At 36.6% G+C, this 12941-nt stretch overlaps 1 protein-coding gene across 1 annotated transcript; it reads left to right on the top strand.

Annotated features, from left to right (window-relative positions):
* The first annotated feature begins 1664 nt into the window (after positions 1 to 1664).
* LOC134532914 (NADH dehydrogenase [ubiquinone] 1 beta subcomplex subunit 6) lies at positions 1665 to 11144 on the top strand. Its single transcript, XM_063369963.1, has 3 exons — positions 1665 to 1997; positions 3758 to 3859; positions 10916 to 11144. The coding sequence occupies exons 1-3, from the start codon at positions 1752 to 1754 to the stop codon at positions 11054 to 11056; spliced, it is 489 nt and encodes a 162-aa protein (XP_063226033.1). The 5' UTR covers positions 1665 to 1751; the 3' UTR covers positions 11057 to 11144.
* Positions 11145 to 12941: the final 1797 nt, after the last annotated feature.

Genomic DNA, 12941 nt, shown 5'->3' with positions numbered 1-12941 from the left:
ACGAATTCCCTAACATAAAGTACATTGTCAATTACACACTAGGCGCTCTGACGCAGCGTCACTAACGTTATGCCCTCACGCCAGTTGCAGTTGAGGGAGAGTGTTTGATTAGAGTCGGCTAATCCCGTAATTGGTAAACAGCGACGCGCGGGCCCACCTGTGTGGACTGCAGCTCGCTATTAAATTAAGAACACGTCTACGATTGGATGTAGCCAGTGCCTGTGCACTTGGCGATTAATTAAAAGTCTGTGGTGGCGGGAGTCGACCCGTACCGTATTTTGCACGGCCCCACGTAATGCGTTGTGTGGGGCGTGTTAAGTTGACGCGGCTGGGTTAGGCCCTACACCGGAAAAGGACCGGGCGCACACGGGGAGTATTTAATAAAGGTTTCGGGGTCTGGCTATAATTACCAGATTGAAGTTCGATGAATACAAAGAGATGATGGCTCCCCGTGGGACGTGCGTCCGTCCCGGTCCGCGAGTCGTGCTGTACTCGCGTCTGGCCCTGGCGCGAGGGGAGGGGTGAGCTCCCTGTCGCGCCAGAGTTTCTAAAGTTCCGTTATTCGTAAAAATTTATATTAATAACTAAATTTAAGTGGCTCTAAATTCATACAATAAAACTTAATGATTAACTTAATATATATATGTTTTAGAAATGACATTTAATAATTTTGTATAAAATAAGTTTAAATTATTAGAGTTACACTGGAGACTGTTTGTTGCGTGATAACTACTCCAGTGGCGAATGATAAATGCTAATTTGGGCGGTTTGAGTTACGTCACATATTACACTATTGAATTTAGGCTGAAGGCCACAAGGGTTGCACTCACAGCTGTTTTAGTAGAAAACTACACGTAAGTGACCCGGGCACTCCTATGTCGCACTTGTGTTGCACGGTGTTATTAATTCAAAGTGGCGGGTTCATTAAAGTTTAGTGAATTTACTGTGTACATGACTCGGTTTGTCTTGTCGATTACGTTAAGGGCGTTGATAATACCTAAGTCCCACGGCGCTCGTCTGACTCGGGTGGGCTATGGCTAGTGACGCATTCCGTTAGCGGGGTCGGATACTGGCGGTTGCAGGTCGGGCTTTAGGGTGGCCTTCGGTCGGACGACGTCAAACCATAACTTTTATGGTGGAGAAATTAATATAAATGTGCATTGCAAGACCATTGAGTGTTTTTAAAAATCCCTTGGTTCTTTATTGTATTCGCTAGGATCACTTTCTTAAGTCCCATATTTGCTAGCCTCATCGATCTCATCTGCCCTAAAGAAGCAATACACTCCGATTTTATTTTGATTAAATATTTTACACTCGCAATTGAGATTTCATCCGGTGGCAAGGAGTCCTTCCCTTTCAGTCACTGCCACAGCTTCTCCTCAGATCCCTTGCATTTCTCATCCATAGCATTCCTTCATTCAGCTAATGCCACTCTCTCCCTGTCAGGCAGAGTATCTCGTATGAAAATATTAATATTTTGATGCTCTTTTGATATGACTACGCTGAATTTTTTTAATACCTACCAAATATATGTTAATTATTATATTCTTAAACAAATAAATTTAAAATGTTTAGATATTATTTCTGTGATGGTAGTTGATACTTAGCGTTAGCTGCATTGTGCGTCAGGGGTTCCTGGGATTACCTTCTGGATGAAAATTGTAATCTATGGATTTTCATTTTGGGACGTCTGCTTAGGACTGTTTAGAACGTTTTACTTTCTCGTCTGGTATAGAAAATTTATTTGAAAAATGGCATCGGATACTGGTGGCGTGAAACCAATGTCAATCCAGGGCCGTATGGCCCGGGAAAGAGAAAGATTGATCGGTATGACTGATGAAGAACGGGCATGGAGAAAACAGTGGGTCAAAGATCAGGAGTTGTCTCCGAATGAACCCAGGCATGTCCCGGAATTAATTGAAGCACGATTGAACCCCATCAGAAAGTTTTACAGATACCCTTTGGATACGCTTTTCAAGCCTCTGGTACCAGTTTTGGTAAATAAATTATCTACTTACATATTTTTGTAATTTTAGTGGTATACATATATATTTAGTGTAGGGGCTGTTTCGATGGTGAAATATTTTTATAAATATTAATTTTTTTTTATCATTCCTGAAAGGGACTTTTATCAGTTCCCTCTGGATTTGAATAAACTTGTTTAGATTATGGTGGGGAGGGGCTGTGTGTGTGTGACGAGGACCAGGAAATGGGGTAGAAATATATTAAAAAAAAGAATATACATAGGAAAACGCTTCATACGAAAAATAAACAAGCTGTAGTTAAAGCATGCTAATGATGTTTACTCTGCTTCAGGTAGGTGAGTGTGCAACAGCTTGCTCGGCAGAGGAAAATGGTGCAGCATGTGCTAACATGTATGATTTTTGCCCCATAAATTGCTTCTTTAATTTTTTTTTAAGTAATAATATGAAAAAGGTTTATCTAGTGTTCTTACTGTCATGAAAGTTGCTAAGAATATGGTTTTAATCTGAAAATTTCTTGCTATAAAAATGTCTTCTTTTGGATCACTATTACACTTGTAAACTTCAATTTTCATTTCTAATAAAATTGTTAGGTCTTGTTACAAAACCAATTTGCTGCTGCTGAAACACTTTCAGGTTAGTTTTCATTATTATTTATTCTATAGCCTTTCAGATTTATTCAGTTTATTCAATCAGGCATGTGTTATCTACCCTTGAGTAAGATTTTTTTAGTATTTTTGTTTCCAGTTATCTTTGTTACTACAGATACTCAGGTCAGTGTAATATGAACTGAAAAGTGCAGTGCTTAGAAGTTGGATGCTTATTGGGGAGGGGGGAACAGAAATAAAGTACTGTGTCTGACAGATTTAAGAGACTGCAGGTTTTCCATTGCCATTTGTTCGTTACAATTTTAAACCTCCATTGTGTACGTAATTAAAGGTGAATTTATGTATCATGCTTAGCTGTCAAATTACCTGCCAAAAACGCAGATGCAGTAGCAGTGCTCGTTGACATGTTGGCATTAAAGCACACTTGCATACTTGTATAGCCTACATTTTTATATTCTCACATACATGCAAACTTGTATACTTGCATACTTGTACATGTGACAAATATTTGTGTACCCTAAAGTTGTACATGTGTTACAAATATTTGTGTACCCTAAATTTGTACGTGTTACAAATATTTTTGTACTCTAAAATTGTACATGTGTTACAAATATGTGTACCCTAAATTTGTACATGTGTTACAAATATTTGTGTATAAATTTCCTACCTCACTTTCTAAGAAGTTCCACTCGCAATGCGCCCTGTAGCTGTGCACCCATAGGTGTAAATCTTAGGTGAGGAGGAGGAGTGCTTGAGCTTGCAAAATCATGACTGTGAAACAGGAATGATAAACATACTTCCATAATTCTGACACCCCCCCCCCCTCCTCAATCCCTTTCCTCCAGTGAATTGTACAGATTTTTGCCCCTGCGCATGCACATCCTTTTTTGTAATTACTATCATGTGTGTTCCATAAAACTATTTATAATTTATTTTCTAAGCAATCAGGCACTGAAAAAAACTTAACTAGGCCAAAATAATGTTAATTTTATTGGGTAACAATAACAAATCATAGATAGTCATCCAGCATAGCCAGTCACATTTTTGACAGATTGTGTAATAATTTTGTCAACAAATATAAATTTTAGTATTTTAAATTTGTTTTCTATATTTCTTATATATCAATTACTTTTTTTTTTAATTTGTTACTCAAATCCTGTGTTTCAGGGTGAATACAGAGCTGGATTTGCAAGATACCTCACAGGGAAGTTCCTGATTGCAGTAATTGGAATTTACACAGGATTCTACTACTTCAAGTACCATACAAATGTGAGTGAAAGATATTAAGACATATAGCGTACTGATGGTAACAGTATATTTCATACACTCATCCTTCTCCATTAAATCAACTTACATTTATTGCGTTTTAAGTTTTTAAGTATTAAGTGGCTGCGAAGTTAGCTTGAAATGAGTCTGCATTGAGCCACCCATAGGGGTACCCAGGAATTTTTTTCGGGGGGTGTTCTTCTAGATTTTTAAGAAAAACTGCACAAACACCAAAAATTAATTATTTCTTGAGTAAATAAATATAATAGTCTCAAATTTCATTTTTTAACCTGGGATATTGTTGATATGTAATTTGTACATATTTTTTCTTTCAATTAACTTACGTAAGTTTACATTACAATATTAAAATACCTACAAAACCCCCATATATATATATATATATATATATATATATATATATATATATATATATATATATATATATATATATATATATATATATATATATATATATATATATATATATATATATATATATATATAAATAATTAGTTAACTTAACGAATTTACGTACGCACTTTACAAACTTATTCCTAATACGTTGACGGCATGACCATAGAATAATTGCTCTATAATTTGATTTAAAGGGTGTTAGCAACTAAGGCCGGAATTACAATAGCCCGTCCATCCGTCATCCGTCTGTCAATTACGTGACCTGCACCCAATAAGATGGACTGAAAAATGTCATCCACTCATCCGTCTAAAGCTTGGTAACTTTATACTTTTGACGGGTGAACGGATGAAACTATAACCTCCTAATGTCTTCTAGGTGTTTGCATATAAAATATTATATTAAAATGTATTAAAGTTTGTTTAATTGTTTAGATGATTCCAAAATCATTTCTTAACTTACGTTTAGACACATTTCGAAAGCTCTTTTTTGAAACAAAAATGGTCTAAGTCACGGAAGTATATAATTACGTATGGTAACTCTGGAAATGTGAAAATACATACCGAAAAAAAAACACTCTGAATTTAATGAGTTTCAAGTTCTTACTTTACATAATTGTTTATTAAGTAATATAATTACATATGATAATTTTTTCCCCCAAATTGTTAAGTTTTCTCAACAGTTGTCAGCACTGACATGGAGAAATATTATGACGGACGAGCGGAGTGTTGTAAATCGCCAGCCGACCTCCGTAGCGTAGTCGGATGCACACCGGCTTATGGTGGAGAGGTTCTGGGTTCGAGTCCTGGGTAAGGCATAGGAGTAAAATCGAGACATTCAAAATATACACTTGCGTTGAAAGATGATGAATAAGAATAATGAAATTGATATTTCTGGCTAAACGGATACTGCTCAAGGCCAAAATCCAAGCAGTGAAGTGAAATGAAGTTGTATATCGCTTGGCGGATGACGGACGGATGCGACGGGCTGTTATAATTCAGGCTTTACAATTCAAGTGTAGCAAAACAGAATTAAATCTTTATACTTATATAAAAATCTCGTGTCACGATGTTTGTCCGGGCTAATTTCTGAAACTACTGCATTGATTTTAATGAAATTTCGCCCAAATATTTGTAACTTTGTTCAACTTTATATATAGGCTACATTTTATTTCGATTAATGACAGCGTTTTCCGAAAATCAGCTCCCAAGGGTGGTTAAGCACTGGCCACAACGGGACAACGGGATTTTGCATTGTTTATGCCTTCTGCGTCTTCATGGCAACGGGCATCGCTTGGATCGATTTTTTTTTTCAATTCGAGGCATATTTCTGTATAGATTTAATTATTATTTTTTCTAAAATTATTTAAATTTAAAAATATATTTGTGCGAAATACAACTGACTGACTCATTACGACTGACTTGAAATCTTTCAACCGATTGAAACTTAGCATAGTTACTCATTTTGTGATGTATGTAGACGCTCACTAAGATATGATTTTCCGAAAATCAGCTCCCAAAGTGAGTTTTGGGGGTGTAAAATATCAAAATTCCAGTTTTTGGTAGAAAATAACCATGGCAACTGCTGTTGCTTTGTTGATGCTTCATTCGTCTCTATGGCAACAACTAATTCACTGTTAATGCAGTCCTCATCACCGTTGAAATTTAACGGGGACTTTAAAAATCAAAAATTGCCCTTTTTTTTTTTAATTTTATATCCTACAGACTTGAACTTGACAGTAATGTTCCTATGCAGGATGACGTTTTCCGAAAATCAACTCCCAAGGGTGGTTAAGCCCGGGCAATAGTGGCACAGCGGGATTTTTCATTGTTTATGCCTTTTGCATCTCCATGACAACGAGCATTGCTTTGATTTTTTTTCCATTCGAGGTGCGGCAGTGGCGTACCCACAAGGAGGGGCATGTATAATGAGCGGCGCAAGAGTGTACTGCCTGCAGACTGCCGTAGCGAAGTACGGGTACATCAGTTGTACGTTGCGTGCTCGAGAAGCGGGAAACCATCGGTGCTACTCGTTTTCTCTCCGATACATTACAAAGCATTGTAATACATTTTTGTCGAAATTAATTGCGTTTTATTTCATTTTTTATTACTGTAAATGGGATATTTAGTCTCATTTTTCCCCCATTAGTATAGCCGTGGAAGCTGGTTCGGGCAGCTAGTATATTATAGGCCCTATATATATTAAATTATATTGTTCTATTACAATGTTCGCTAAAAACACCTACACATTGAGTTGAGGCCATTAAGCTACTGACTCAAACACAACTTCACACCACGTTGCACTCAACGAGGTCCCTTTCATATGAGGCGAGAAATTTACATATCAGCTTTTCAATGTTTGTAACAGTCATTTAAAATTACGCACCTTGCGAAAATCAAACTTTTTTCTTCGTGTTATATGTACAGATGTAGCTACAGCATTTAAATGAAAGTACCTGACGACAAAACGAGCAAAAAACGTCCCATCCCCCCCCCCCCCCATGTTTTAATAGTTTTATAGAGTTTTGTATGAAATTAGGTCGCAATCACTACTGTTACTCAATGCCAAATTCTACTAAGCCAATCTAAAACATAATCAAAGTAGAGTTGAACTGATTATTCCATAGACCAATCACCGCGATTTGAGAATTTAGACTGACCTATTATGAACCAACCACTGCAATTCAAATTTGTTTACGTTTACTTACCAATTGGGCTGCTTGGTGACTATTTCTCTCGTTGCTCTGTATTTAGAAATTGAGCTCGAATGACATGAGTGTTCAAAATTTTCTTGCCTTATTTCGGGAGGGGTTTGAACCCCCAAAACACCCCCCCTGGGTACGCCTATGCAGCCACCTATTATGAAAGGTAAAACCTACCTTCTTAGTAATGAGGATATAGGTAGTAAATTAATATCATTTTGTCTTTGTAATGTTTCATTATATTCAAATATGTGTATTCTCTGTTTTTCATGTACTATTTAAATTATTTTGCTGTAGTTTTAATGCAGTGTTTTATCATTGCCTGTAGTTAGTTAATGTTTCTAGCTGCCAATGAGAAGTCTTGTTACAAGATTACAGTCACATAAAATTTAATAATTTAGTGATTATGAATAATCTTTGTATCAATGAATTTATGAAATTGTAATTATGTATAGAATTACCGTATTAACCATAATATTTTTACGAACGCGAGAGACCAGACCGCGATGCCAGGTTCGGAGCTGGCTGGCGGCCCTGCTAGACCACTGACGTCACATGCCATCCGCTGATGTAAAGCATGCCATGCGCGCCTAGCCAGATTACAAGGGTCATCGCTGCACCCTCTGCCCTCTGCTCACCGCACATCACCCTTCCTCAGCGCTGTCATCTATCGCTGAGCGGCCTTGGGAATTCCGCGCGGAGTGGCGTGAATGGGCGCCACCTTTCTCAGCCGGGAATGATGCGACTCGTCACAGCCGCTCTCGTAGATTCTGGAAAGATGACCCACAAGTACTTAAGCAGTGATTCCGGCCTCCACAACAGTTCTGCGGGTCCCGGGACGAGTGCCACGAGAGTTTCAAGCGAGTCCCGCGACAGTTCTGGAATTCTGAGAGTTCCGCGAATTAAGGAAAGTGCAATATCGGCAAAGAGGTGAGAGACACCCCCTTCCCCATCCCCCCCGGAGAGTGGCACGACGCGGAGTTCAACTGTATCGTGAGAGTGCGGCGACTGAGTGGCAAGAGACTGTGAGTGTGGACAGGCGCGAGGTAAGGGGCAAACCCCTGTTGAGCCAAGCTCCAGTGAGGAGTGAAAACTGTGGAACTTGACAGACATTGAGTGACTTGAGAATTAACATTTTTTTAAGTTCCAGTGATTTGTGATTGGACATTTTTAAGTACAATTACTTATTATTAATGTAAATATTACTAATTAATAAAATTGTAATAAAACTTAATTGGGCTATCCCGTATGAACCCAGTACTCCCACATAGTTCGTAACAATACCTTAATACATACATAAAAATTTCTTCATTTAACAGTCTTCATTAAATTTATGATTGGATACAAATTCGTAACAATTATGTACCTACTGTGATTTTTTTTTTCTAGTTCTGAGTAGAATAGTTTTGCTTATGTCAATTTGGGAAGGCGGGGGACGACGACAAAAAAATGAAACATTTAAAAAGAAAGTAAGTCTCATTCTTAACGAGCTGTAGTCCAGAAGTTAGCACATGACAATACAGTTGGAGAATTTAATATAAATTGGACGACTTGGTGTAATACAGAAGTGCCATTGGAAGTAAGCACCACTACCAAATTATAATTGTTTCTCAAGAAATTAGAACATTTGTGACAATTGAATAACTTTTACGGTGTGACAATCTAATTGAATATTCTTTGTCGTATGAAGAAAGACATTGTAGTATAACCAACAATTTCTGAAGAATTCAGAGTTTAATACTGACTGAAGAAGATTTATTGAATCAAAGGTTTTTACATTTAGAAGAGAATATTTCTGCAAGAGATTGTGCCAGTATGTCCCATGATAGTTAACGAAGACAGTTCGCCTTACCAGTTATATTAGCACGAGAGCCGGAATCTTCGCGGAAGGAAGGACGCCATCAGTTCCTGAAGGCCGGAGTCTACGTGTTGTGCAGTCTGCAGTATGATGGTTCCTACTTCTCCAAGACACACTGTGATGATCAAACACTGATTCATGTCCGATTGGTATTTATACAGACCACGTAAGCTAGTGGAGGTTATTTTTGTGTATTATTCATTCAAGGTTCTGGAACTGAATCCTATTTTTTTGTAGCAAGTTTGTATCCGACACATTTGCAGGTTGATTTCAAATTATTTAAATACTGTGTTTTATCGCATAATGGTCACACGCACGTAATCCTCGCAACCATGTTTTAGGCTGTCAAAATTTGGATAAAAAAACTTCTTGCGTAAACATCGCATGATGTTTTTGGTTTCGCTAGTAGATACCGAGCGCTTTGTGTAGGTATCTTTTCCGTATAAAAAGATGTATTTTAAAGTAGAAATATAATATTTATTCGGTGATTACCACTAACTTAATAAATTAACGGAAAAATATTAAGTTGTTTGACGTGTAAATTTTCTTATAAAAACTTTTTTAAACTGTATTTCCTTTATCTGATTGCGCTACCGTGGCGTACCGCTTATAAAAATGTAGCCAGTGCATCATTCATGTTTGGTTATGTTGCTTCCCGTATAGAGCGCGTGCACGTAGTCGAATATCGATATCTCGCCGATTGGATGCAACGCGCGCTCTCTGTCAGGTGCCGAGTTAACTACATTTGATAGCCCGCATTCTTTCGTGGCAAGTGTGTACTACGACACGTTAGTTCACGTCAGATTCAAGTGGCTTGCGTTCGCGTTAGAGTTTTGGTTATTCTATTTAAAGTTGAAGAAAGGTTTTTGTTTAAGGAATTATTAATATAGATTGTTTGGCATGCTTTTGTATACTCCACCTTTTTTTAAATAAATGCACTTTCCAAGAACTGGTTTTGTTTTTATGAATAACTTTACCTAACAAAATATTTTTTTTTACTTATAATCGTCACACCTCTACTTTTCAAACTTGATTTTAGAATAAAATGTGCGACGATTATACGAGAAAACACGGTATTCAAAATATGTTGTCAAGATTGTCTGATTACCTTAAATAATTATAAATGAATCAAAGGGTTATGAATTCTTAAATTTTAATCTTAATTATGATTTTGTTTTGTCTTGTAAATTAACAGTTAATTAATCATAGGTAATGTTCTACTTAAACTGAGACCTAGTTGTGGTAAATTCAAACTTAATTGAATGCAAAATAATTTTTACAATTAATGACATAATTATTTCAGATTAATTCATTGGAATTTAATGATATGAATTATATTAAATTGTTTTAAATTACTTGTGATTGAATCAGTGTATAACTGTTGGATTAATTCGTACTCACATGATGCAATTTATTTAGCTTAGGTTTATAGAAACTTAAGTGTGATTATTATATGAAAACGCAGAAATATTGTGCAGCTTTACGATGTTCATGTAAGACAGTTTTGATTGTAAATATAAACTTTAGTTCAAATAGTTGCAGGTTTGATATAATTCCTAGACATACTTAAAATGGCACCCAAGAACAAATATTGAAAATATAATATTACTAGTGGTATTATATTAGTTATGAGTACAGTAAGTATATAGTAGAAATGTTAAATTGTTTCGGGTCATAATTAGATGGGTGTTGGTAAGCATTGCTTCCAGTAGAATTGACACCTTTACGAGGGGTTAGGGAATAGCTGTCCTGCAACAAACACGTGACTCAGAGGATCGAACACCAAATTCTTCAGACCACCAATAGTACTATGATAGTTGGTACTGTAGTGGTTTGGTGCGCACTGTAATTTTGAGATTCTATCCAGGATGTCTCTTATGTTGTCTATTGTATTAGGAATCATGACCTAGTTTTAAATGATTGTTCATATGTATTTTTGTGTTTGTTTAATGTATGGGTTGACTACCATTTAAGGGTTCTAGCTGTTGGTAGGCGTCACAAATATAATAAATAAAAATAAATAACTGTGCAATACAAAACTCCAGTGTATCATCGTAAATCTAATGTTTTTTCTCCTTTTTTTTCTAGGACTGGACCACAAGAACTGGCTGGAGAGTTATAAAGAACAGAAGGTCTGTGGTCATTGGTGATGCAGAATACCCTAAGGTTTCAGACAGATCTTTACCGTCCGACTATGCATCTAGAGGATTCAAGGACTCACCAATTTAATAATTAAAAAATATACAGTTGCAGCAGTTTTGTTTTGAGTTGTAGAGCAATAGTATGTATGGTAATAAAAGTTGTCTTTTTTTTTCCCTTCAGTAGTTTGAAATTATGACACTACATTATCCAAATAAAATTTTTTTGGAAGTAAGATATATTATGTGAATAAATTAGTTACATGACTTAAAAAAAAAAAAAAAAAAAAACCTAGGATTTGCCAGGAGTGCAGCCACCCTGACATACCTATATATAGAAATTCCAATATTTAATTTCCAACTGAGCAAAGATCATATTCAGTACAGTAAGTCCTCTATTTACGTCGTACCGATTTACGTCGTTTCGGATTAACGTCGCTAATGTTTGAGTACTCATGTTTCAATTTAAGTTGTCGCCGATTCACAATAACGTCGTTTACAATGACCGTAAATCTTTATTTTAACCAAAAAACCGTATATAATTCGTTTATAATTCTTTGTTTCCTTTGGTAGTTAATTTATGCTATGTAGCGTAAGCTACACGTTCACCGCTTTATCTTATCATACATCATGAGGCACGCTTCCTGCTCTCCGCTGCTCTCCGCGCGGTGATGCAATACTACCAGCCCGCCCGCTCGGCCACCCACGTATCTCGCACGTAGAAGTGTTATCTACTTCCCGCAACGACACAGCATTTTCTCCTACCCCTTTTTGTCCAACTCCTTGGCACTTATGTAGAGGTGTAAAAGTAACTAAAAAAAGTGTACCCGTATGGATTTGTTACTATAACAATTAGTACTCGTTACTTTCGTATCGTTACTCGTTACTTCTGATACCGCATAACATGCTATGTTATGTAACAGCAACGAATCGAGTCGTATTTCGTACGCGTACAGTATGACGTCGCATAAATAATAATAAATCGAATATAAACAGTTAAAAGTATTTGATAATTAACAGCTTTTGTTAACCAAGAAACAATAAAATCTCATTAGAGCAGCTTTATTATAATATCTCTTTTAAGATAAGAACAAAAAACGTGAAAATACGTGATAATAAAAAACAAAAACATACATATTTATAATTTGTAAAAAATACTTTCTTACGTTGTTTCTGTTCCAATCTCAAACTTTGTCTACACACACACAATACCTTTAATAAACAGTAAAAAACTTGGACGACGAATTTCCAAATTATACTTTTCTTAATAAACAAACATCGTTCTTTGTAACGAATAAGTGCGCGCATGCGTAAAACATACGAAAAATGCGAGTAACGAAATGCATTCGTGTGTAATGTTTCGTTACTCGTTACTAGATGCCGCACCCGTTACTCAGTAACGAATACATACGGTTTGCTACAGCTCTACACTTCAGTCGCTATGATATCATTGAGTTGGCCGGAGTTTTAAACGTGCCGTTGTTAACTTTATCGTGATTAAATGCGTTTGTAGTAGGCCTACAGTATCAGCTCACTGCAATTTATGATTTTTTCTTCATAAGATGTCTTCCAAATGACTATATATCTGTTTTTATATTTCAATCAATAAAGGTAATAAAGCAGCTGGTTAAATAACCATTCTATAAAGCTGAGAAGTACTAGTTGGACTTGTTTCCCACGCTGTCGGTTGTAATTTGCTGATAAAATTGCCCGTTGTCACGTCTGTATGCCAGCGCTTCCGGCCGACCTTGGGCCGTGGTCGGCCGGTGGCATGAAACATGGCTCATTTTGCGTCGTTTCTATTTACGTCGCGGTTTTCAGGAACGTAACCCCGACGTAAACCGAGGACTTACTGTACCATGTTTTATTGCATAATCATATCACATTTTACGCTATAATCAAGTTTGAAAAGCAGGGGTGTGACTTTTATGCGAGAAAAGCATTTTTGTTGAGGTCGAGATGTTCATAAAAACCAA

This window comes from Bacillus rossius, chromosome 6 (genome assembly GCF_032445375.1).
Source record: "Bacillus rossius redtenbacheri isolate Brsri chromosome 6, Brsri_v3, whole genome shotgun sequence".
Classification (NCBI taxonomy): domain Eukaryota; kingdom Metazoa; phylum Arthropoda; class Insecta; order Phasmatodea; family Bacillidae; genus Bacillus; species Bacillus rossius.
This window is presented reverse-complemented; position numbering and strand designations above follow the sequence as displayed.

Bases quoted from the DNA above. Each gene is read 5' to 3' on its own strand.
- LOC134532914 (XM_063369963.1), top strand. From the start codon at position 1,752: ATGGCATCGGATACTGGTGGCGTGAAACCAATGTCAATCCAGGGCCGT. The intron at 1,998-3,757 runs GTAAATAAATTA...CCTGTGTTTCAG, and splicing joins AGCCTCTGGTACCAGTTTTG to GGTGAATACAGAGCTGGATT. The intron at 3,860-10,915 runs GTGAGTGAAAGA...TTTTTTTTCTAG, and splicing joins ACTTCAAGTACCATACAAAT to GACTGGACCACAAGAACTGG.